The sequence below is a fragment of the Adiantum capillus-veneris genome, chromosome 15 (genome assembly GCF_014529385.1).
Source record: "Adiantum capillus-veneris isolate H3 chromosome 15, ASM1452938v2, whole genome shotgun sequence".
NCBI lineage: Eukaryota > Viridiplantae > Streptophyta > Polypodiopsida > Polypodiales > Pteridaceae > Adiantum > Adiantum capillus-veneris.
The window spans coordinates 44,836,539-44,858,344 of NC_140945.1; the positions used below are offsets into that span (position 1 = coordinate 44,836,539).

Consider the following 21,806-nt stretch of genomic DNA (forward strand, 5'->3'; position numbering starts at 1 on the left):
TAAGAGCGAGTGAGACCCGTTGTAGACAGGTCACACGAGCTAGTATATATAAGGGGGAAGGGATCTGAGAAATCCTCCCCCCACATGTCTTAATTTCCCAACTTAAAGCCAGTGAGCACTAGGCAACTGTGTGTGTGTGTGTGTGTGTGTGTGTGAGAGAGAGAGAGAGAGAGAGAGAGAGTTGTCGAAACGTGGTTGTACTAGTCCAATTTAAACAACATACAATCTATAAATCCACGTTAGATCACCTTTGGACATTAATCAATTTTCTCAAGACTTGAGGAAATGACATCTTTTGGTCAAGGAACTCATTAACCTATATAAATTTCATGCTCCGATACCTTAAAAATTTGGGGCAGTCCAGATCTACGCAATATTATGATGCTACCGTTCTACATGCTTATTGAAACGCGTGCAATAGCATAGCGGGAACGCATTGGTCTTGGGATGGGGAGGTTGTGAGGTCGAATCCCACCCAATTTATTTTTCCTCTTAATGAATCGACGGCCCACCATCAACCATGATCTGAGCCCCTAGGTCCCCCTCTACAAATTGAGGCTGTCAAATAGAGACGTGGCTAGCCCTGGATATTTTCCAAAAGGGTCCTGCGTTATCATGAAAGAGGTACCTGGCCGCTTGTGACCCATTGACGTTAGAGGCTTCGAGGTAAGTACTGCTGAATTCCCTTACAAGTCGTTGGGGAGAAGGCCAATGCAGCAGGTGAAGCAGACCATAGCCATGAATAATGATCAGAGCTGGTTGAGCTCTTCCTTGCTCACCATATTACTACTTCCCACTATACTTGTGGGCATGGTCGGGGCATGGCTGGTGCTGATGAAGGGAAAAGATGATGATGGTAGGAAGCCCCCAGGGCCGCGCGGCCTCCCCATCCTCGGCCATTTGCACTTGCTCGGGAAGCTGCCGCACCAGTCGCTCTGCGAGCTGAGCAAGCAGCATGGCCCCCTTATGTCGCTACGCCTCGGCAGCGTCCCCATCGTGGTCGTCTCAAGCCCCGACCTGGCTCGCCACATCCTGAAAGAGCAAGATCTCACCTTCGGTGATCGCCGCCTCTCCGCTGTCGGCAACTACATCTTCGGCGGCGCCACTGGCATAGTCTTCTCCTCTGCCTCCAGCCCTTATTGGAAGCTCCTCCGCCGCATCAGCGCCTCCGAGCTCCTCTCTGCGAAGCAACTCGACCGCTTCCGTTCAGTTCGCGCTGCGGAGGCGCGAGGGCTGATGCGCGCAGTCCTCGCCGATTGCGGGGCCACCGCCAGCGCAGACTGGACCGCAGTTGCCTCTGCAGCCCCGCCCGGCGCAGGGCAATGTTGTCTGCGGCCCAAGCTTCTGCAGGCCTTGAGCGACATCGTAACGAAGATGATGACAGGGAAAACTCTGACAGAGCTAGCTGGGGATGAGGCAACAAGGATTTTGAAGCTGATTGTGAAAGTGCCGAAGCTGCTGGGGGAGTTCAATGTGAGCGACTACTTGCCCTTCTTGGCTTGGATGGACCTGCAAGGATGCGAGCGCAGAAGTAAGAAGCTGGCCGCCGAGCTGAGGGAAGCCTTTGAGCGAATTGTTGAAACCCGGCGCCAGGCCGGCGCTGCCAACAAGGTGGTGGATGCCCATTTCTTGGACGCTCTGTTGGAGTGTGAGGCCTCCTCTTCATCCACCCCAGTTTCCATCATGGAAAACTTTCTGGTAAGAATCTCTAGTGGGCTATCCTTTAAGTGTTAAAATATAGGGTAAAAGACCCACATTAAGGACCAAAATCTCAGGATATGGTGCAAAAGTTTGAGGTTGGAACGATAGGCTAGGCCTGTAGCTCAAGAATCCTCCAAGTTGGAAAGCAAGTCGTGACTACTTTCGCTCAACATGTCGTAAATGGGACCAGGTAGGCCGGGCGGCCTCTTTCTCTCTCTTTCTCTCTCTCTTTTTATCGTGCCCAGAGGACTTTTGGATTGTAGCCTTCAGCTTACAACTCTCGACACGTGTAAAGGGCACTCTCACTACCTTTGTAGAATACATATAGGTACTAGATAGGCATTCCCGTCTTGCAGTGTAAAAAAAATGGGCCCCATTTTCAGGAATGACCTTGCGTCAACAAAACGCCAAGTCAGCAATGTGAGTCAAACTCGCTTCCTAGCCAATTACTAATCGATATGTCAACTGAATTATCCGCAAGCTAGATGAGCACTTGGTCAGACTGTGAGGAAGGTGGAAACTCGTTGCGAAAACATGAAGAAAAAGTGTTCACAGCCTGCTTTTCCCTATGAATAAGGGGACGAGCCACTCACTAGAAAAATAGCGTAGAGCCGAGTCCCACTATGCATGAGTGGCATTAGTGCCAAGTGGGTTTTATAAAATTTGCAATATTGTTCCACGCACTAAAATTATAAAATTAGTAAGATGAAGGGGACAACATTATAGAAAATAGTGGTGGTACTAATATTTTGAGCAGGGTCTCACTGCACCACTAAAGTATTAACAAGATTAAGGATTAATTGAGAAATGATGTGGTCACACATAAAGAGAAGGAGAGAGAGTAGAACAGTCACATATGCTAAACTTAAAGAAAAAGTGAAAATGTAATCGATAGGGTAGGAGAAGGCACTCTTTACATAGATCACATCATGTGTTAGCCCAACTTGTGGGCAAGAAAATAGGAAAAGGCAATGCATGTACTTGCGTTGTTTTGATTCGTTAGTCTTCATCCAAGCTACATGAGAAAATCATCCAAGCTTTTTTGGCTTTCTAAAAGAAACCTTAATGTTTAGTTGAGTTACGCATCCTTTCAATGTTCTCGGTGAGTACAGTGAAAAATCATTTTAAATGTTGATGGAGTTTGTCAAATGGGTCCCTTTCATTTTATAGCTTTGCAGAGCTTTTTAAGACTTTGCCTTGTTTATTTTTTTTGTCTTTGCTCATCTTATATTATTTTCAACATGAACACACAATTTATATTTGTTTTTTTTTTTTTAAAGATGGAAGTACATTGCTTTTATTTTGTGTAGCTTTTTATTTTCAAAGCTTTTAAATAGTAAAGAGCTTTTTCGCAAGAATAAGCGATTATGACTCTCTCTCTCTCTCTCTATATATATATATATATAATATTTTTATTTTTCTCATATCTTGATTTCCTTTTAGAAAACCATCGTGAAATCTCACCTTGTTTTTATTATAACAAAACTCACAATTGTGAGTGAATTATATTAATCAACCCAAATAAGTACAAGGTCTTGTCATGCTTCTCAGGACATGAGGAAAAGAAAGTATTAAGAGCATTACAAATTAAAGGGACTTGTCTCTTTCATCTTCTTAAAATCAACTGAGGAACGCGTGACAACAATTTTAAAATATTTACTTAAAGATGATCAACTAGTGAGAATTAAGAACTAAAAGCTCTCCCACTTTCTAGGTGTGCTCCCTTTTGTATTTGAAGAAAAGTGAAGGAGTGCATGTTCTCCCTTCCTTGTATTTAGACAAAAACTTTATTTCACAAAAATGTGGTGGGACTATAATAGAAACACACTGCCACTTTAATTTCATAGGGGGACTCAGTTCGGATCATCTATGTTTTTTTGACGGCTAGCCTGGGCAGAGAACCCACACAATTTGCACGCCTAAGCTTTCGACATTTGTGATTTTAGACAAAACACTCCTCTCACTCCCCTCGGTAGCCCAAAGCGCGTCCCACCTTATTGGTAGCAGGATGGGTCTTCTATGGGGACCTGTCCACTTATCAAGGATTTTACCCTATAAACATTGATAAAGTTGGCAAGGGTTTATCCTCATAAGTTGGGTGCCAGGTTACAATCGAGTTGATCTCGTCACAAGGTTCCTGCGCTTCCCTTGCAACCTTAAGCTTTGGTTGGTAACTTCCTCGCTTGAGGGATACTTTCTTGAGTGAGGCCATGAAGGCTCTCTCTCTCTCTCTCTCTCTCTCTCTCTCTCTCTCTCTCTCTGTGTGTGTGTGTGTGTGTGTGTGTGTGGCACTATGCACATTATGCCCATTGCAAGTTCGAGAGTTTCAGTGTCACATCCTACGAGAGTGCTTAGCTTTTGTTCGCATCCAAACTTACTTCACTCACATTTCCAGCCATGACTTAGGCTAGGTTCAAAGAGGGCGGAGGCAAGCAAAACCAAAGGGGCGGGAGAGTGAAGGCACTCAACCATATTATCTACTTGACGTCTCAATTTTCGGACCCACCTTCTGACCACATTAACCCCCTCGAAAGAAGTAGATTTCCACTTGTAATTAGTAGTGAGAAGATCGTGTATTTGTCGTCAACCTGATGGGTGCAAGTGCGATCCCATTAGGTGTTATTTTATTGGCTTCTATTCACCCTTGTTCGCAGGTCTTTGTGAAGAAGCATGATGGAAGGTCTACGATGACGGTGTCAGGAGTTTTTTGGAGCAAGGGATTGCGCATATGTACATATACATGCATGGTGCATCAAATAAAGGATTGCCCATTTTCCTTAGCCAGGTGGTTATGTGGGGCCCACATGTGTACAGGTAGGACAAGGTGTACATAGTGCATCGATTTTCACTATTACCAGTACCATTGTGTGTTTCTACAATAATGAGGAGTTTATAGCGTGTAAAACTTCTCGAGGAAGCTATCCGCGGGCCGACGACATGAGGTCAGCAGGTGCGTCAGATGGCATCTAGTGGCGTCAGGAGGGCGAACGAGGTCAATATTTGCACGCAGATGAGGACGGACACAACGTGGGTGTTTTCTTGTGAGAGTTACGCAGAAAGGTCATCATTAGGACCACTTTTTGGGTCCACTTCACGTGGTGGCGAGATGCATTATTGGAAAAAAGCTGAGTGCCAGGTGTGCGAATGATGCAAAAAGGTGACAACTATGCACTGCGAGGTCAGTTTTTGGCCTGTTCGGGGTCCGTTTGAAGTCATCTAAAAGGCCAAGGGTGCCCAACTAATAAAGCTAAGTGTGGGAACTGAAAAAAGAGAGAGAAGACCAGAAAAAACGTGGAGAAGAGAGGAGGAACAGCCGCAGGTGTGTTTTTGCTCATTTTGGAGCCTGTTTTGGCCGTAAACTGCTCATCCGAGGTCGGATTTGAGCACTTTGACATTGTAGACTGGGGTTTTGGGCCGTTCCGGACGCGATGGCGCTGTCCATTTTGCCAAATTCCTCACTCTTTTTCTGCTGTTTTTCTGTGTAAGTTTCTCCTATGAGCGAAGTTTCTGCTCTAGTTTGTGATTGTATCTGGTATCTTTTACCCATATTGTGTGAGCTGTTTGCCCCATTGGTGTTGGCCCAAGCTCATTTGTATCTAAACATCAGAAATTCTCCTCTTTTGAGCTGAGTTTTTTGGGTGTGTGTGTGTGTATGTGTGTGTCTGTGTGGAGTGGGCAAGTGGATAGTCTCTCTCCTCTCACTCCAGAGGTGTGTTCCCTGTCTCGGCCAGGTGTGTTGTGTAAGCCGAGTGGTGCCCCATAGTGTGTGTGTGTATCTTCCCAAGAGTGTGTGTCGGGTCGTTATAGAGGCGCTGTGTGTGTTTTCATCCCGCTCACATTCTTTTGGCGCCCCCACGGAGGATCTTCTTCGAGTACCTTCTGCTTCGAGCTTCGAGCTTCGGGATTACAGGTTGCAGATTACAAGTTGCAGGTTACAGGTTACAGGTTACAGGAACAGGGACAGGGACAGGTACAGGTGATTCACACAGGTACAGGTAGCTGGAGTACAGTGATGTCACTTGCAGTTGTTGTGGGAATGCATCACTTGGCGCCTATTTGAGCGCATTGTCTGTTGGATTGTACGTTACTTGTGGAAACTGCCATTGTACGCCTTTGTGGAGCCATATATGGTTTTATTTGGCAGTCCCAGCCATTTCTGAGACTTGGTCTGGAAGATAGTCATTTCTGAGACTTGACTATACGCGATTTGCATTAGCTTTCGTGTGAGGGTCGATAGCGTGAGGTTTTTATTGAGCTGGGGGATTCTCAAATGTGGAGATCCTTTCGGTGATACAGGTAGCTGGAGCACCCTTTTCGTGACCTCGCCATAGGCTATGTACTAGTGAGTCCTACTTGATGCTCGGGTTCTATTGTTGACAGTTTATGCATACATAGACAGTCTATATTTTGGGTTCCTACTGCTCTACTTCTGGGGAAACTCTGTCGAAATTTTCCCAAGTTATGATGGTTGGTTTTTTGGTATTTTGAGCCATTTATGCTGTTATGCTGCTGAAATTTTGGCAAAATCAGAGGTTGAGTCAGGTGTGCCTTCTTGGGAGCTTCATGGTTGGCTTTAATGGATGATCAAAATGGCCCTCAGTTCACTCCTTTTCATTTAACGCAAAGAATTCAGATTAATGTTCATGTGTCCAGGAAGATCTTTTTCCAGCAGCGCATAGTCTTTATGTTTGGGCCAAGAAGATTGAGAGAGATCCTGGAATGTCCTTTGCCTGTTGTCATTCCGATGATCAACTATGAAAACTCATTTGATGTGCATGTGTTTGTCCTTATCTAAAGTTGAGCTCCATTGAAGTTTCTGGGGATTGGGAAGTGAAAAGTTTTGGGTTCTTGCACGTGTGTTCGAAGGGGTTCTCAAAGCATCATAATTTGGGTAGCCATGGCTTTCTCTTATCCCGAGTTTCATGGAAGAAGTGATGAAGATGTGGAAGAATTTTTGGAAAAGATGGAGGTTGCCTGCATTAGCAACCAGATTCATGACCCTACGCAAATGTTACGCCTTCTCCAAATTTGTTTGAAGAGTGATGCACGAGCTTGGTCCAAAGCATTTGAAGAGGAGTTGCGTATGGCTGATCCACCTATAAGATTGAGTTGGGACAATCTAAGGCATGGATTGGAAGTGGAGTTTGTGAAGATAGAAGACCCTGACAAAGTGTGGCAAGAAGTACAGGCTTTGGTGCAAAAGGAAGGTGAGCCAGTAGATGCGTACATACGAAAGTTTTCATTGGCATGGGAGCGAATGTGCAAGGCTTTAGCACCACAGGTACCCCCGCCTGACATGGTGAAGAAGGACAGGTTCTTGGCTGGTCTTTGGGAGAATATACGTTGGAGAGTGGAGCTAAAGAAGCCTAGGACATATGAAGATGCACTAGAGGTAGCAAGGAACAAAGAGTGGAAGCTGAGGAAAATGAGCCAGTTAGGGGTGGAGTCTTTGCCAATGAGGTCTGAATTTCAGCCTATAGAGTCTTTACAAGGGCGCATGTCAGGGGTTCATCATGAACCAGTGGTTCCTGTTACTACTCAGGTTATGCCAGCAGTGGTCACTACAGCAGTGCAAGATGATGGCCTAAGGCAAGACATGAGGCAAGTGGTTGATCTGATGAAGAATCTCAGCCTAAACATGCTAGGTCAAGTGGGAAATAATCGAGGTCGAGGGCGGTTTGCAAATCAGCCAGGAGGTGAAGAAAGACCTAGGAATGGTGCTGGACAAAGTAATAGTAGGTTTTGGAGGCAGATGCCCACATGTTATAATTGTGGAGAGTTGGGTCACATCAGCCCGCAATGTGATAAGCCACCAAGGATGGGGGGAGACATGTATCCATTGCCAAGACAGGTGCTAACTAGATCAAATGATTATGGCATCGAAATTAAGGGAGACGAAGGAACCAGTGGACTGACCCAGGAGGAAAAGGGAAAGACAAAAGTGCTAAGTGTAGTCACCTTGGAGAAGGCATCAAAGCTAGAGGATACATTAGTGATGCCTATTGGGAAGAGGACCACAGAGGATAAGGAAGGAAGAAGTGCCCCAGGTCCTAGTAAGAAGAAAGGAAAGAGCCATGAAGGCGAGGATGTCAAGGCCAAGAGGAAAAGGAGAGCTCGTCGAAAGTTTCATGTTTCAGATTTTCCACTAGGGGATGGGCAATTAAGCTATGACTTGAGGGAGGATCTGACGAGCAAGAAAGCAGATGTTACTTTTGGGCAGCTTATAGAGATGGTGCCTAAGCTAAAGCGACAGTGGAAGAGGATGGTTAACCCAATGGAGAAAGAGCCAGAGAGAGGTTCAGTAAAGGTGTTGGCAATGGATGAGCTACCAGACATTTGTCCAATAGTAGATGTGTGGCATAAAAGGAAAAATTTGGGACAAGGTTATGTGGATGGCGGAGCCCAAATATGCGTCATAACACACTCATGCGTTGAGAAGATGGGTCTCACAGTGGCTGGGGTGTCAGGGTTTCGGATCAGATTGGCAAACCATCAAAAAGTAAAATGCTTGGGTGTTGTAAAGAGCTTAGAAGTGGAGGCATATGATGCAAAGGCAGTGGTTGATTTTCATGTGATGCCAGCAGGGTTGGGAGCATATCCTATTATACTGGGCAGACCATGGTTACGTGCAGTGGGAGCTGTTCAAGATTGGCGACGTGGTACAATTAGCCTCTATGGAAAGACAGGTACCAAGAAGCTTTATAATATGGACACAAGGAAACGATTAGAGGAGCTTTATGAAGATGAGGATGAGTCTAGTGATGAAGACTCTTCCACGGTGACAGATGAGGACAGTGATAGCACTACCAGCAGTGATGAGGATGCTGATGTTGCATTTCTTTTGATGGATAAAGAAATCCAGGAGTGTGGTTTAGTCGCATTTGCGAATGAAGTTGAAGATGAAAGTGAAGGGCCTTATGAAGTGATTCAAGGGCTGATGCAAACCAAGGTTGAGTTGTCAAAGAAGCAGGAATTAATGACACAGATGATCGGTGGAGACCTCTCAGCTATGGAAAAGAAGATATATTTGCACATGCCGGTCTATGCCAAAGTAATTGATGGTTTTCTTGATGCAAGGTTGATGTATGGTTTTCCTTGGGAACCAGGTGAAACCTTGATTAATCTTTGGATGCAGGGAATGCAAAGTGTTTTTGTATGGGATCCAGGTGGCATGAATATCTCTTTTTGCTGCTGCTGATCATGAATGATCTAGCAGGCTAGGGGATGGGTAAATTATGTCAGGAGTTTTTTGGAGCAAGGGATTGCGCATATGTACATATACATGCATGGTGCATCAAATAAAGGATTGCCCATTTTCCTTAGCCAGGTGGTTATGTGGGGCCCACATGTGTACAGGTAGGACAAGGTGTACATAGTGCATCGATTTTCACTATTACCAGTACCACTGTGTTTTTCTACAATAATGAGGAGTTTATAGCGTGTAAAACTTCTCGAGGAAGCTATCCGCGGGCCGACGACATGAGGTCAGCAGGTGCGTCAGATGGCATCTAGTGGCGTCAGGAGGGCGAACGAGGTCAATATTTGCACGCAGATGAGGACGGACACAACGTGGGTGTTTTCTTGTGAGAGTTACGCAGAAAGGTCATCATTAGGACCACTTTTTGGGTCCACTTCACGTGGTGGCGAGATGCATTATTGGAAAAAAGCTGAGTGCCAGGTGTGCGAATGATGCAAAAAGGTGACAACTATGCACTGCGAGGTCAGTTTTTGGCCTGTTCGGGGTCCGTTTGAGGTCATCTAAAAGGCCAAGGGTGCCCAACTAATAAAGCTAAGTGTGGGAACTGAAAAAAGAGAGAGAAGACCAGAAAAAACGTGGAGAAGAGAGGAGGAACAGCCGCAGGTGTGTTTTTGCTCATTTTGGAGCCTGTTTTGGCCGTAAACTGCTCATCCGAGGTCGGATTTGAGCACTTTGACATTGTAGACTGGGGTTTTGGGCCGTTCCGGACGCGATGGCGCTGTCCATTTTGCCAAATTCCTCACTCTTTTTCTGCTGTTTTTCTGTGTAAGTTTCTCCTATGAGCGAAGTTTCTGCTCTAGTTTGTGATTGTATCTGGTATCTTTTACCCATATTGTGTGAGCTGTTTGCCCCATTGGTGTTGGCCCAAGCTCATTTGTATCTAAACATCAGAAATTCTCCTCTTTTGAGCTGAGTTTTTTGGGTGTGTGTGTGTGTATGTGTGTGTCTGTGTGGAGTGGGCAAGTGGATAGTCTCTCTCCTCTCACTCCAGAGGTGTGTTCCCTGTCTCGGCCAGGTGTGTTGTGTAAGCCGAGTGGTGCCCCATAGTGTGTGTGTGTATCTTCCCAAGAGTGTGTGTCGGGTCGTTATAGAGGCGCTGTGTGTGTTTTCATCCCGCTCACAACGGGAGTGCTACCATTGTCCATGTTTGAACTTGCTCTTAGAACTATGCACTTTCTTATCCCAGTCACATTGTGGGCTCTCCATTTTTATTTTCATTACCACAATCCCTCAGCATCGAGAATCACTTATCAGTCCTACACATAGTACATCACATGTATCTTTGGTCCCATAGGTCATAGTTGACTTTTGACTCCTTTGGACAAATGTGTGTGTGTGTGTGTCCATTCGGCAACCACCACAAGGCAATGGCGTGTAGGTTATTGTATGGGGTAACTAGAGAATATTAGATGTTATTAGGTATAGTTTCTTTTACAGAGCTAATAGTAGTATATTATGCACTCTATATGTAGATGATTGAGAGACAAGAATGGGGGCGAGATCTTTCAACATCGTAGGATAAATTGCAAGAAACCGCAAAGATTTTGTAGAGAAAGAGAGAGACTCTTTTTTTCTTTTTTTTGCCATAATCACAATTGTGAGTTGAAAGAAGTTATATTACGGTAAAAAGAATACAATTTCCCTCAAGCACTACATGTGCCTTCGGAGGGCTAGGTTCCAACTAAGGCTTGTACACAAACAAAGAGGAAATAAAACTAGTGGTGAAGAACCTACCCTCTCAAGTGTTCTAAGCAACTTAGTGCACGAGTCCATTTTTTACCCTCACCCGCTAACCCTCTTCTTGCTCCAACACCATGGATGATTTCAGTGCTCATGTGTACGATACCATCAAAACATGCCACAGCCAGATTGGCCTCAAAATCCCAAAGGTTTCTAGACTTCCATACTTGGCTCAAGTAGCAGAATCTAGTAATTTGAGTGCAAACCAATATGGCCTGCCTTTGGAATCTACGCCCTCTCAAAACCAGGTCATCAATAAAGAAGATGATCTTCCAAGTCCTCCGGATCCATTTACAAAACTTGGCAGCCAGTCCCCGTGAAGTAGGGTACTTGAAGAATAGATGAAGGGGGTTTTTAAAGGCTGACCTACAACCAAAGCAGGTGTCATAACGCATCCGTCTAGCGCACATGTTGATCCTAGTAGGCAAAGCTCCCCAGAGAACCTTCCAAATGATTATCTTCATGTATTGCGGACATTTAGTCTCCGGAATGGCCTTAATACTCTATTTACAGCGCTCCTCTGTCTAGTTTTTCTTCCAATTACCGATGAGTGGGTCGAACCAATCCGCTTTTATATCATCATATTATGTTGTGTCTTTTTGCGAATGTCAGGCTGTCCAATTGAATATTGATCCATTGACAAGGGGAGGTAAGGCTGCAAGCACTTCCAAGAGTGTACCAATCAGAACCCATCCGTACATACCGAAGTTGTGTTGCAACACTATGAGCTCCACATCCTTCCAACAAAAGCTTTTGTCATCCCAAAAATGAGATAGTTTAGAGACACCTTTGTTGCTCACTAGGCACGCAACTTCCCTCCAAAAGCGGTCTAAGGAACCCTTGTCAAGTTTGGGGAGCCAGGGGGACCAATTGAGAGAGGAATCCCTAAAGTATCTGAAATTCTCCCCCCATTCCAGGGTTGAAGTATCTTTGTTACACTTTGGTGCTAGCTCCCCTACGCAGTCTCCATGTTTCAGGAGTGTCCAAGAGGGTGCCAAGATCTTGTCATGCATTGTGGCATTCTTCCAAGTGCCCCTTTTTGAGGCAAGCTTTGCTTTATTAATGATATCTTAGGCCATATTAGCTCATTCCTCCTTTTGATCTGCCAAAGAGATCACCAGTTTGGCACAGAAAGCTTTTGCATGTACCGTAGGGTCAATATTTCCAATCCCGCCTTGATTCCTTGATTTTACTACCCATTATTATCTCCCCCATTGGCAAGGGGTTGAGGTTTTTGTGTTGCTTTTCCATAGAAATCGTTTGATAGGCTTCATCGATTCTTTTCAATTGGATTTTCTCAGATTTAGCAACGGTGAAACTAATTAGATGTGCGGTATCAGGAAAGCATTGATCACCATGACTCTGCTATGAAAGGGGAGGAGCACAAACTTTCATCTTCTCATTCTGCTATTTATTTTGGTCAAGAACCAATCAAATTTTTTCTTACCAGTGATGCCCGCTCAAATGGTGTATAACCGTAGGTATGGTGCGTGGCCTTTGGGAGTTGACATACTCCGCCATTTCTTCAGTTAAGCCCGCACAAAATTATTGTTTTTGCTCTCCAAAATCCATCTTTTTGAAGACGGTGGCTTTGAAATGCAAATCCCAAAACTTCTCTACATATTTGTGAATGGATTCAGAGGGAGAGAGCTTCAAGCTTCGCCATTCGGTGAGTACTTTGTCTTTGGCATCGGTGGTCAAAAACTGCTTCATAATGGAAGCTCTTAAAGCTTTCCATGTTCGTGGAGCTTCACCGTTGGCCCATAGGCTAGACCACCATTGCCTGGCGGACTTTTGAAAGTGCATAGCTACATGGCGTAGCTTAGAGGACTCCGTGAAGCACTCATCTCCAAACGCCGCATCGATTTGTTGGATGAAAGCCAAGACTTTGTCCGTAGCACCAAAGGTGTCAGCGTAGGTAAGGAAAGAGATGCTCTTTCCTCCCTCTTTGAACTTCTTGAGCTTGGACAATCTCTTCCACGCGGCATAGAATTTCCTATGGTCTCTTTTTTTTTATGGTTCAAAAGTTGCACCATCGCTTTCTTCAGAAGATGGAGAAGAGGGTGACCTCTTTCTCGCCTTTTTCTTGCCTTGGTTCTCTTTGTCCGCACCATCACTTTCTTCATAAGAGGACGAGGATGAAGAAGATGGAGAAGAGGGTGACCTCTTTCTCGCCTTTTTCTTCTCTTTGCTTTTTGTCATCCCTCTTTGAATTATGGTGTGCTGAAGTGTGCGATGGTCTTCTCCGTTTAGGAGATGATGGAGAGTGTTTAGCCAGCCATCTTCGTGGAGCCATCTCCACCGAGGTGGCAGTAGACTCACTTCTTTCTCGTTCCTTCGGTGTGGGCTCTTGAGAGGCCTCTTTTGGGAGACTCACAAGGAGGCTTCCTAGGTACTCTCTCGTCATGGTGGGGAGCTTGGAGAATCCCATGAGCACGAAGCTGCCGTTGCACTTCACTTTGGAGGGATGGATTGCCCATGGCTTGGTGAAGCCTAGAAACGAGGTTGTTAACAAGCATAGGGGTATCATTAGTAGCCTGCTCATTAGTAAAATCAAAGCTATCAACATTAGTTTCACTCTCTTTACTATTGTCAGCCATTCTAACAACTTTCAGGTGTAAACTTTTTTTAGGTGTACTTTGGCACTTCAAGCCCTAATTGCTACTCCTCTTTACCCCTTTAGAAAAGCACTCAAGCTATTGTACCTGTGGCTCAAATACCATTAATTGCAAGGAATAGAAGAGAGGGTCATTCAACACCAAAACAGCACCGGCTCCTGTCAAGCTTCTAATAGCTCAATAGTGATTAAGCCATAGGCAAGCTCCATAGGACTCTACTATTAAGACCATAGCGCTCGATGGTGATGCCCAGATATCTGCATGAAGGCAGGCGCACTGCAAGACTGAAAAATCCCTATTCTACTTACTCAATTGCAATTAATAGTACCAACCATTTATAGCTAGCTTGAGGACCTCCCTTCTTGAGCAAGAAAATAGAAACCTTGTGCTTTGATACCAATGAAACATATAATGGCCCAGTAACTTGTGTGTAGCGGAAAATAGCATGAACATAGTGAGCATTTCAGTAGAATAGATTCCTAATGAGCATAACGAGTGCTTGGGTGGTGAGAACAAAAAAAATAATAACACGTAGTTAGATAGGCATGAACAATACTTCAACAGAAAGAGAGATTAAGCTATTGACAACAGTTAAGAACCGGATTTACATGGAGTCGGTCCCCCCTTCAAAAAGCTTTGTATTATAGGTTTCTCCCATCAAGAGAGCCAGTTTACAGTACAACTCTTTGCGTTCCTTCAATACTAGCTAGTGCAATGAAGATGGACGCTTCAAGCACTAAGCAAAACACTTATAAAACACAACATCAATTCCCTCACGGTCTCAGACCCAAGACCTCACACACCTTCGAAGATGGTGAGAGCTAGCGGGGTATGAGAGTAGATTGAGAGGAAGGAGTAGTCTTATGAGAAAGATGTACACCTCCTCACATAATCACTCATATTAGCATAGCATAGCTTAGTAATTAGCATGGTAGAGGAGATGAGCATGCATTGAAGCTTGGCTCTTGGTTGGATTTGCATCACAAAGCCAAGAGTTGTTGGTGTAGGCCTCCCTTCTCACAAGCTTGGAGTAGGTGATAAGCTTTCCATTAAAGCTTGAGAAGGAGAGAGAGAGAGAGTCTCCTTGCTTCACACATGAGCTAGTGTGTGTGTGTAAGTGATAATACCTTAACAAATTCAGCCCCCTCTCTCTCTTGGGAGACCCCTCTTCCATTTTACTCATGCAGGCACCCCATTGGCCCATGTCAGGCTTAGCCAATGAAAATTGAGAGGCATAAGTGATAGCCTTCTGACATGTTTCCCCCTTTCCCCTTTTGTGAGAGCTTTAGGTAATTACTTAATGCAACTAAACTCTCATTGGACCCCTTTGTCTCTTGGCCAATAGGAATCAAGCAAGCCAATGGGCTGCTAAATGCTCATTGGACCCCTTGGGAGACTGTCCAATAATCTTCTAGAGAGCGTAGTTCTTATTGGTTCTTTTATGAAGTGTTTTTAAAAGGATTAAACTAGATTTAGTCTAGCCTAATTCTCATTGGTCCACCTCCATGACCATCCAATAGGATTTCAGTGCACCTTGTGGGCATTTGTGCTAGGGAGCTGACATGTGTCCCTCATTCCCTTCGTGTAAAGGAAGCTTGTGTGTGTGTGTGTGTGTGTGTGTGTGTGTGTGTGTGTGTGATCCCCTACTTCCAGGGCTCGCCCCCTCCTATGGTGTAGGAACCTTTGAAGACTTTGTACACACACAAAGCATCCAATTTAATTAAGCTCTGACCATTGGACACAACTTTGAATTTTGGAATTCTTAATGGGCTGAACCTTAGGGTCTTTAAAGCCAATTGTTGCACATTTCTGTTTTGCAGATGGCCCCCCCTTTGGATCCCTATTTTCCCTCCTTTGAATCCCTACTGTGGCCGGTCTGTCAGCTTACCCAATATTCTAGCTTTTTCTCCCCTACCACTTCCCCATATTAAATGATCAGTTTAACATGAGAAAATCATTTAGGAGAAATAGATATTAGTTATTATGACATGTGTATGGCAAACCAGGAGAGTTACTCCAAGGCCCTGCGTTCCACGAATCAAGTAGCACTTATTTTTCCTCAAAAAGCTTGCCATTTGGATTTTTCAGAGCTAGCTAGTAGACTAGCTGACCCCGTCTTATCCTTTTGAGCTTCCACCATGTTGAAAGCACGCATGATACACCAGTCCTTGGAGTAAGGGTCAAGTGGGCAAGCCAATCCTTCACCATTATCAGCATATATGCTCCTTATGTTGAGAAGAGAGACTCTTTACCATTGTAGGAACAAGCCACAATCTAAAGAGAACTAATGAATGTGTGTGTGTGTGTGTGTGTGTGTGTGTGTGTGAGAGAGAGAGAGTGTGTTTATGCATGGTAGACCTACTTCAATCACATTGAATGAGCATATGGATTTAAAATTTACCACATGGTTTAGCCGCCAACAGGGGCTCACCACTTACATTTGGGGGCTTCACTTTGTTTAAATCTACTATATTGTTTCTCTACTAGACTACTTCGGTCGAAATTCAACAACGCATTAATTTGTCATGCAGATTCTGTTGGAAACAGAATCTTTCGAATTCGAAAGCAAAACAATCCGCAGCCCCAATTCACCCGGACTGAGCCCTGTGCACCGTCTGTGTCAACGATCTGCAGGCCCCTGCTCACCATGCCTTGCTCTGTGAAGCCCTCGCCTGTTCTCTCCTTGGTCCGCACCCCCAGTACTCGCTTCGCTATGGCATGTACCTCCGGCAGGGCAACTTGCCAATACTCTCAACTCTCCCCTCGGGCCTCTCCGCGCAGGCATCGCTGTCACGCCTTCACTTGGCTCCTCCATTCCAAACGAACCCGACACTACAAGAACCAAAGAGAAAATCCCATCCTCTCTCAGTCCCCTGCACTCACCCCCATCTCCCACACTCGACGGACGAGAGAGAGAGAGAGAGACTACGCTCAGTCTCTCCGACCACGCACAATGGCCATGCCAGCACACTCGTGAATCCATGTGCATGGTCCTTCCCCCTCCTGTTATCTGTCGCGCAAGCGCACAGCCAGAGTGGCAGACACTGCACAAAATATCTCTCTCTCCCTCTCTCTCCACGACCCCTCTGGGCGCTGCTACTCGTACCGACAAATTGAAACGCTCTCGCTCTCTCTCTCTCTACGTCTCTATCCGGGTACAACTACGTCCCGCCTCGTCTCCTTTTCTCCTTGAACGTTTGGCAGCATCTTTTTAGATTCTTGAACGTTTGGCAGCATCTTTTTAGATTCTATTTTATTCACCTGCTTCCGAAAATTGGCAGGGCCTACTTGCGTTCTTTAAGGAGCTCTTTCAAAAATCTCTTATATGTGAATTCTTCTACAAGGAGCCTTCTCTCATGAAATCTATTAATTTTTTTCCAGATTTGTAAAAATAATAACGTTACGTAGATTTTTTTAATGTAGGTTTTGCTGGATTATAATACCCTTTCACTACTCTCACATAAATCACATATTTTGTAAGTGAACCCTCCAAGATAGATCACATGACCGTGCGCTCTTTTAGAGCTACAAATGCGGCCATAAAGGGAGACATACTAACATCTTTCACAACTAACATGCGACATGTAGTAGCACCATAGGGACTAGACATAGGGAGCAGTCGAAACAAAACACTCTATCAAAAATTGCGATCAAATCAATATGTTGGCCCTTGTGAATCTGAGTGTCGACCAACATACTTGTAATGAACGTACAAGGTTGATGAGGTAGGCTACGCAATCAGCTCCTCTAATTGGAACTTGGAAGGAGCAAGCCTTTGCACATAGCTAAAATAATGAAAAGAGAGAGGTATATAGGGGTTGATGTGCATTGCTAGATCTGGGTGGTTCACTCAAAAACATGTAAAATATCATGCAAGTTCAAAAGAAGGGGTTAATTTCTCTTATGAAGTAACTAAAAATATGCATATTGAAGGGTGTTTTAAATTGAAAAAGTGAACACTTTGATACATAAGAAGCCTTTCATTGAGAAAAAGTGATACATAGGGTCTCTATGTACTTCAAAAAAAGTAGAAGAGGACTGTAAATACCTCTTGAACGCAAGATCTTTATATAGTAGACTCCTCGAGTGCTAGATGTGCATGCGTAAGGAGAATGACTCATGAGGGCCAAGGTGTTGGCCTAAGCTCTAGCATGGGAGAATGTGGTCAAGGGTAGGGCTCACATATCCCGATTCGTAGATTACATTTCTCGATTGAAAATGAGAGAATCTTGATTGCAATTCATCTTAAATTTTCAAGGTAAACAAGCATAGGAATTGTTCAAGAATTCAAGATGGCCTACCGACTAGAAAGAGTTACAAACTGTGTGTGTCAATTAGAAGGCTTGACAGTCTGGTGCTTGTCGATGAATGAATTCGTTTTTGTCAAAGTAAAAGTTACTTGAAAATCTTCCAAATGTATGAGAGCACATTTCCTCCTTCCCCACATAAAAGTGATCATAAAGTGATATACCAAGTTATATCAAGTAAAGGAGATGATGATATTGATGTTGCTTTAGAGGAGGTAATAACCATCTATATAATTGGCCACACACCTATTAAAAATTAGGATGGCTTTATCTCCAAAGGTAAATGAAAAACAAGCCAAAAACAGTGGGCACTTCGGTTATAAATTTCAACAAATACCTTAGATAATGGCACAAATCCCGGATGGTTCATTAGTTTGACCTAAAAAATCACGGCGAAGGAAAAAGTATTACACTTAATGAATCAGAATCAGAATTAGAGTCGTGATGATCAAGGGTGCACATGTAGATCCTACACCCTATTTCCACCAATCTTGTTTGTTTGAAGTACCTAAATCCCAACTATATTCACATTAATAATACCGACTCTTGAATGACATGTGCATCAAGAGACACACATGGGACTCTCGAGGGTACGTGTATTACATTCTCAACATCTACTTCAGGTCTCAATGGTGTGATCATGAGGAAGGTAATAAGGGCAAGGATCTAGACTAGCCTTAGGTGCCTCCCACCTGGTTTTTTTTTTTTTTTTTGGGGGGGGGGGGGGGGGGGGGGCACTAAAGGGCACCGACAATTTAATGAAGCCCAAGCGGTGGGATCTACGACAGCAAAACTAGGACACAGAGATCGGGACGCACGCAATCGTAAGATGGCCAGAATAAATTAGGACGCGAGAAAGTAAACTTGGACAAGCAGGGAACCTCTCTAAGTTTATTTATCATTTTAAGGTTTGCCCACATGTCAACGCGTCTGTCTTGCGGGCGTAGCGGTTAGTGCATTGGGCTCTCATGGTGCTGGCGAGGGTTCGCGTCCTCGTGCCTACGACGATGCCCGTTTTTTTCCACCCTCCATTCGCCTCAAGGTTCCCCCTTTTGACCCCCAGTGCGGATTCCATCTCTCTCCATCCGTGGACATGGAGATTTTGGGGGATAAGGGTGCACATGTATCTAGGTGTGGAGATGATTCCAGATTGCAGACTTTATGACCCAAAGTACTTAATGAACCAAATGGGTAAGTCTGATCCATGCTCACATGCAGCCCTTAATTGTAAGTTTCGCTTATGTCAAAATTGGCATTGTTAAACGTCCAAATCTTCGTTTGACTAAGCTATACACATGAGCATCACCTCAATTAATGTCAAGAGAAGGACAAGAATGGGATCATGTGGTCTACTAAGGCTATGGCCATATGAGGCTTAGTTATCAATTATTTGAACCGATAACTAAACCTCATTTTTTTGTAAAATACCAAAAACGCGATGAAAATATATTAGAGAGAACAAAAAATTTACATCTTAGGGCTGTGAAGCCAGCCAAGGGGATATGACTAGAAGCACTACATCAAGACAAGACTAGAAGCACTACATCCAAACATTACAACTGGCTTTTGGACTAGAATCTAAGCATGGATAGCCATAGGAGTTGTGAGGGCACCTATCTCCTAATGTGTAAGCTTCATTCTTGGTCACATGTAAAAAAGAGCATTAAATGAATCATTATGCCTACACTTTGTAACTATGCCGATTTTGGTATAGTTGTGCAGTTCAAAACATAGTTGGGAGGTTGAATGAATAACTAAGCCTTGGGTGACCATGCAAGAGTCTTAGTTATTCATTTAATCTTTGTCTAGCATAGTTATCTATAATTGATAACTAAGCTTCGTGTGACCATAACCTAACTGTAGCACTATAGGAGAAAGGTTGTTGCACACGAATGGGGCAGTTTCACATTGAGACCAACTTTCAAGTGAGGGATGAAGAAGAAAATGAACTATTTGTAAACTAAAGACATCCAATGGCAATAGTCAACAAAACAAGAGCCAAGCATATGCATAGTTTAGTTCTGAGCTCTGTAGCGTTTGCATAAAACCCGAGTTAGTGTATTTGTATTCGCTAAAATTGCAAAATCGTGGCTAGATTATGACCTTGCCTCGAAGAAAACCGGCAAACTTTCACAAGTTTTGGTGTGATTATTGGCAAGACTCAAACCAACAATCGGATTGCCAGTATCCAACACTTGATAGTGTATGTGATATGGTGCTTGAACATATTAATTTTTTGGGGGGTGAGCAAGTCCCATACTTGGACCCCATCCCGTAATTGGCCCTACTAGTGAAGAATTTAAGAGGTGAATGTTCATTATATCACAAGAAGTTTTGGACAGATTCTCACAATAATTGCCACGTTATGACTTACCTCAACATCATGAGCTTCTGTGAGGGAGGCATGGCATACCTACCTAGGTACGATTGGGGGCAAGGGACCGCCGGCCCGGCGGCGGGCCGGTGGTCCCCTTCCCCCAATCGTACCTAGCTAGGTATGCGGTGCCTCCCGAGCAAAAGCTCATGATGTTATGCATTGTATGAAAAACATTGAAAAAGGCTCCCATTTCCTACATGAGAAAATTTCTAAATCTTCTTGTGTATATATGGCATGAAGACATAAGAGTCCAAGCAATATCCTTGGGCCTTGGCACATCGCATTGACCTTATATGGTTAGGCATAAATGTAACTCAAGCATGGACAATTGAGATTTTGTTGGTTGTGAAACTAGCTTATAATTTATCCTAATTACCATGTTTTCTTTTCTAAATTTTGACCTAATTACCATTTAAATTTCTGTGCAGGCATTTTTTGTAGGAGGAACAGACACATGTGCAGCAACCATTGAATGGGCATTTGCAGAGCTACTTACAAACCCCGAGAAGATGTTTCTAGTACAGGATGAGATAGAGCGAGTGGTAGGACGAGCACGCGTAGTGGGGGAAGAGGACATAGCTCATCTTCCTTATTTGATAGCTTGTGTCAAGGAGACAATGAGATTACATCCAGCAGTGCCACTACTAATGCCCCATGGTACCAACCAAGCATGTGAAATCTTGAACTTTCAAATTCTTCCAAATACTCAAGCTTATGTGAATGTGTGGGCCATTGGACGAGATTCTCGAGTGTGGGAACATCCTGATCGATTTCTACCGGAGAGGTTCCTAGAAGTTGATCCTATAGACATGCAAGGTCAGCATTTTGAGCTCCTTCCCTTTGGGGCAGGTCGTAGAATCTGCCCTGGATTGAGGCTTGCCTTACTTACTATAAACCTCATTTTAGCTTCCTTGCTACAAGGTTTTGAGTGGAGTCTCTCACCCTCTCAACACATTGACATGACAGAACACTTTGGTGCAATTGTGTCTATGAAAACACCACTTGTTGCGTCTACTATACCGCACCTATCAACAGAACTTTACAAATAGCTCTTGTAGTTGATATCCATCTCTTACATACAATATTCAAGTGTTGTCTATGTGTGATAAGTTTCAGTTGTACATGCAATTCAAGCTTGCACATGTGTAATATATCCTTATGTGGAAAACACTATGAAGATTAGTGGTACTTTGGTTCCATTGAAAAAATTAATTGTTTTCATAAAATGTTGGATTCAATGAGAATATATGCAAGTCGGTCGATCATGAAGGTCGAGTAAGATAGAAAGCTGACAAAATCAACATGCTTAAGTATGTGTTACTTTCCTTCCCAAGCAGGGTGACAATGATTAATTCGTACATACGTACATAGCCTTCCGCTCCTCAAGTTAGCCAAATACAACTGGAAACAATTCTTAAAATTAGTGCAAAGATTTATATAAAAAACCAACACCAAAGTCTCGATGCCCTAGAAGTAAGCCAAATGGGAGTTTGTCACTAGACCAGTGGAGCAAGATGGTATTGGGATCCTCAACCCGGCTATCCATGCAGAGGCCCAGTGTGCTAAGTTTGTGACCTCAATCACAAAGCAAGAGCATACATGGGATATTATGACAAAAGACATGATTGACAAGGCAAAAGTCTTCTCTAAAGATGGCGGGTGGAAAAAGTTAGAGGTGCACGATAAACTGCTAACCTCTTGGTGGGCCAGCCTGAGACTAGGTGGCACTGGAATTGGAGCTGATCTCTTGTGACAGCTAATTCCAGTGTTGGAAGATTTCAGCTACTAGTGTGGGAAGATTTCAG

General features: G+C 44.0%; 1 protein-coding gene across 1 annotated transcript; it reads left to right on the forward strand.

Moving 5' to 3' along the window:
• The first annotated feature begins 356 nt into the window (after positions 1 to 356).
• Positions 357 to 21,100, forward strand: LOC147440601 (cytochrome P450 76C1-like). The gene is made up of 2 exons (XM_086530313.1): positions 357 to 1,698; positions 20,430 to 21,100. Exons 1-2 carry the CDS (start codon positions 712 to 714, stop codon positions 21,048 to 21,050), a joined length of 1,608 nt encoding a protein of 535 aa, XP_086386439.1. The 5' UTR covers positions 357 to 711; the 3' UTR covers positions 21,051 to 21,100.
• Positions 21,101 to 21,806: the final 706 nt, after the last annotated feature.

Bases quoted from the DNA above. Each gene is read 5' to 3' on its own strand.
- LOC147440601 (XM_086530313.1), top strand. From the start codon at position 712: ATGCAGCAGGTGAAGCAGACCATAGCCATGAATAATGATCAGAGCTGG. The intron at 1,699-20,429 runs GTAAGAATCTCT...ATTTCTGTGCAG, and splicing joins CCATCATGGAAAACTTTCTG to GCATTTTTTGTAGGAGGAAC.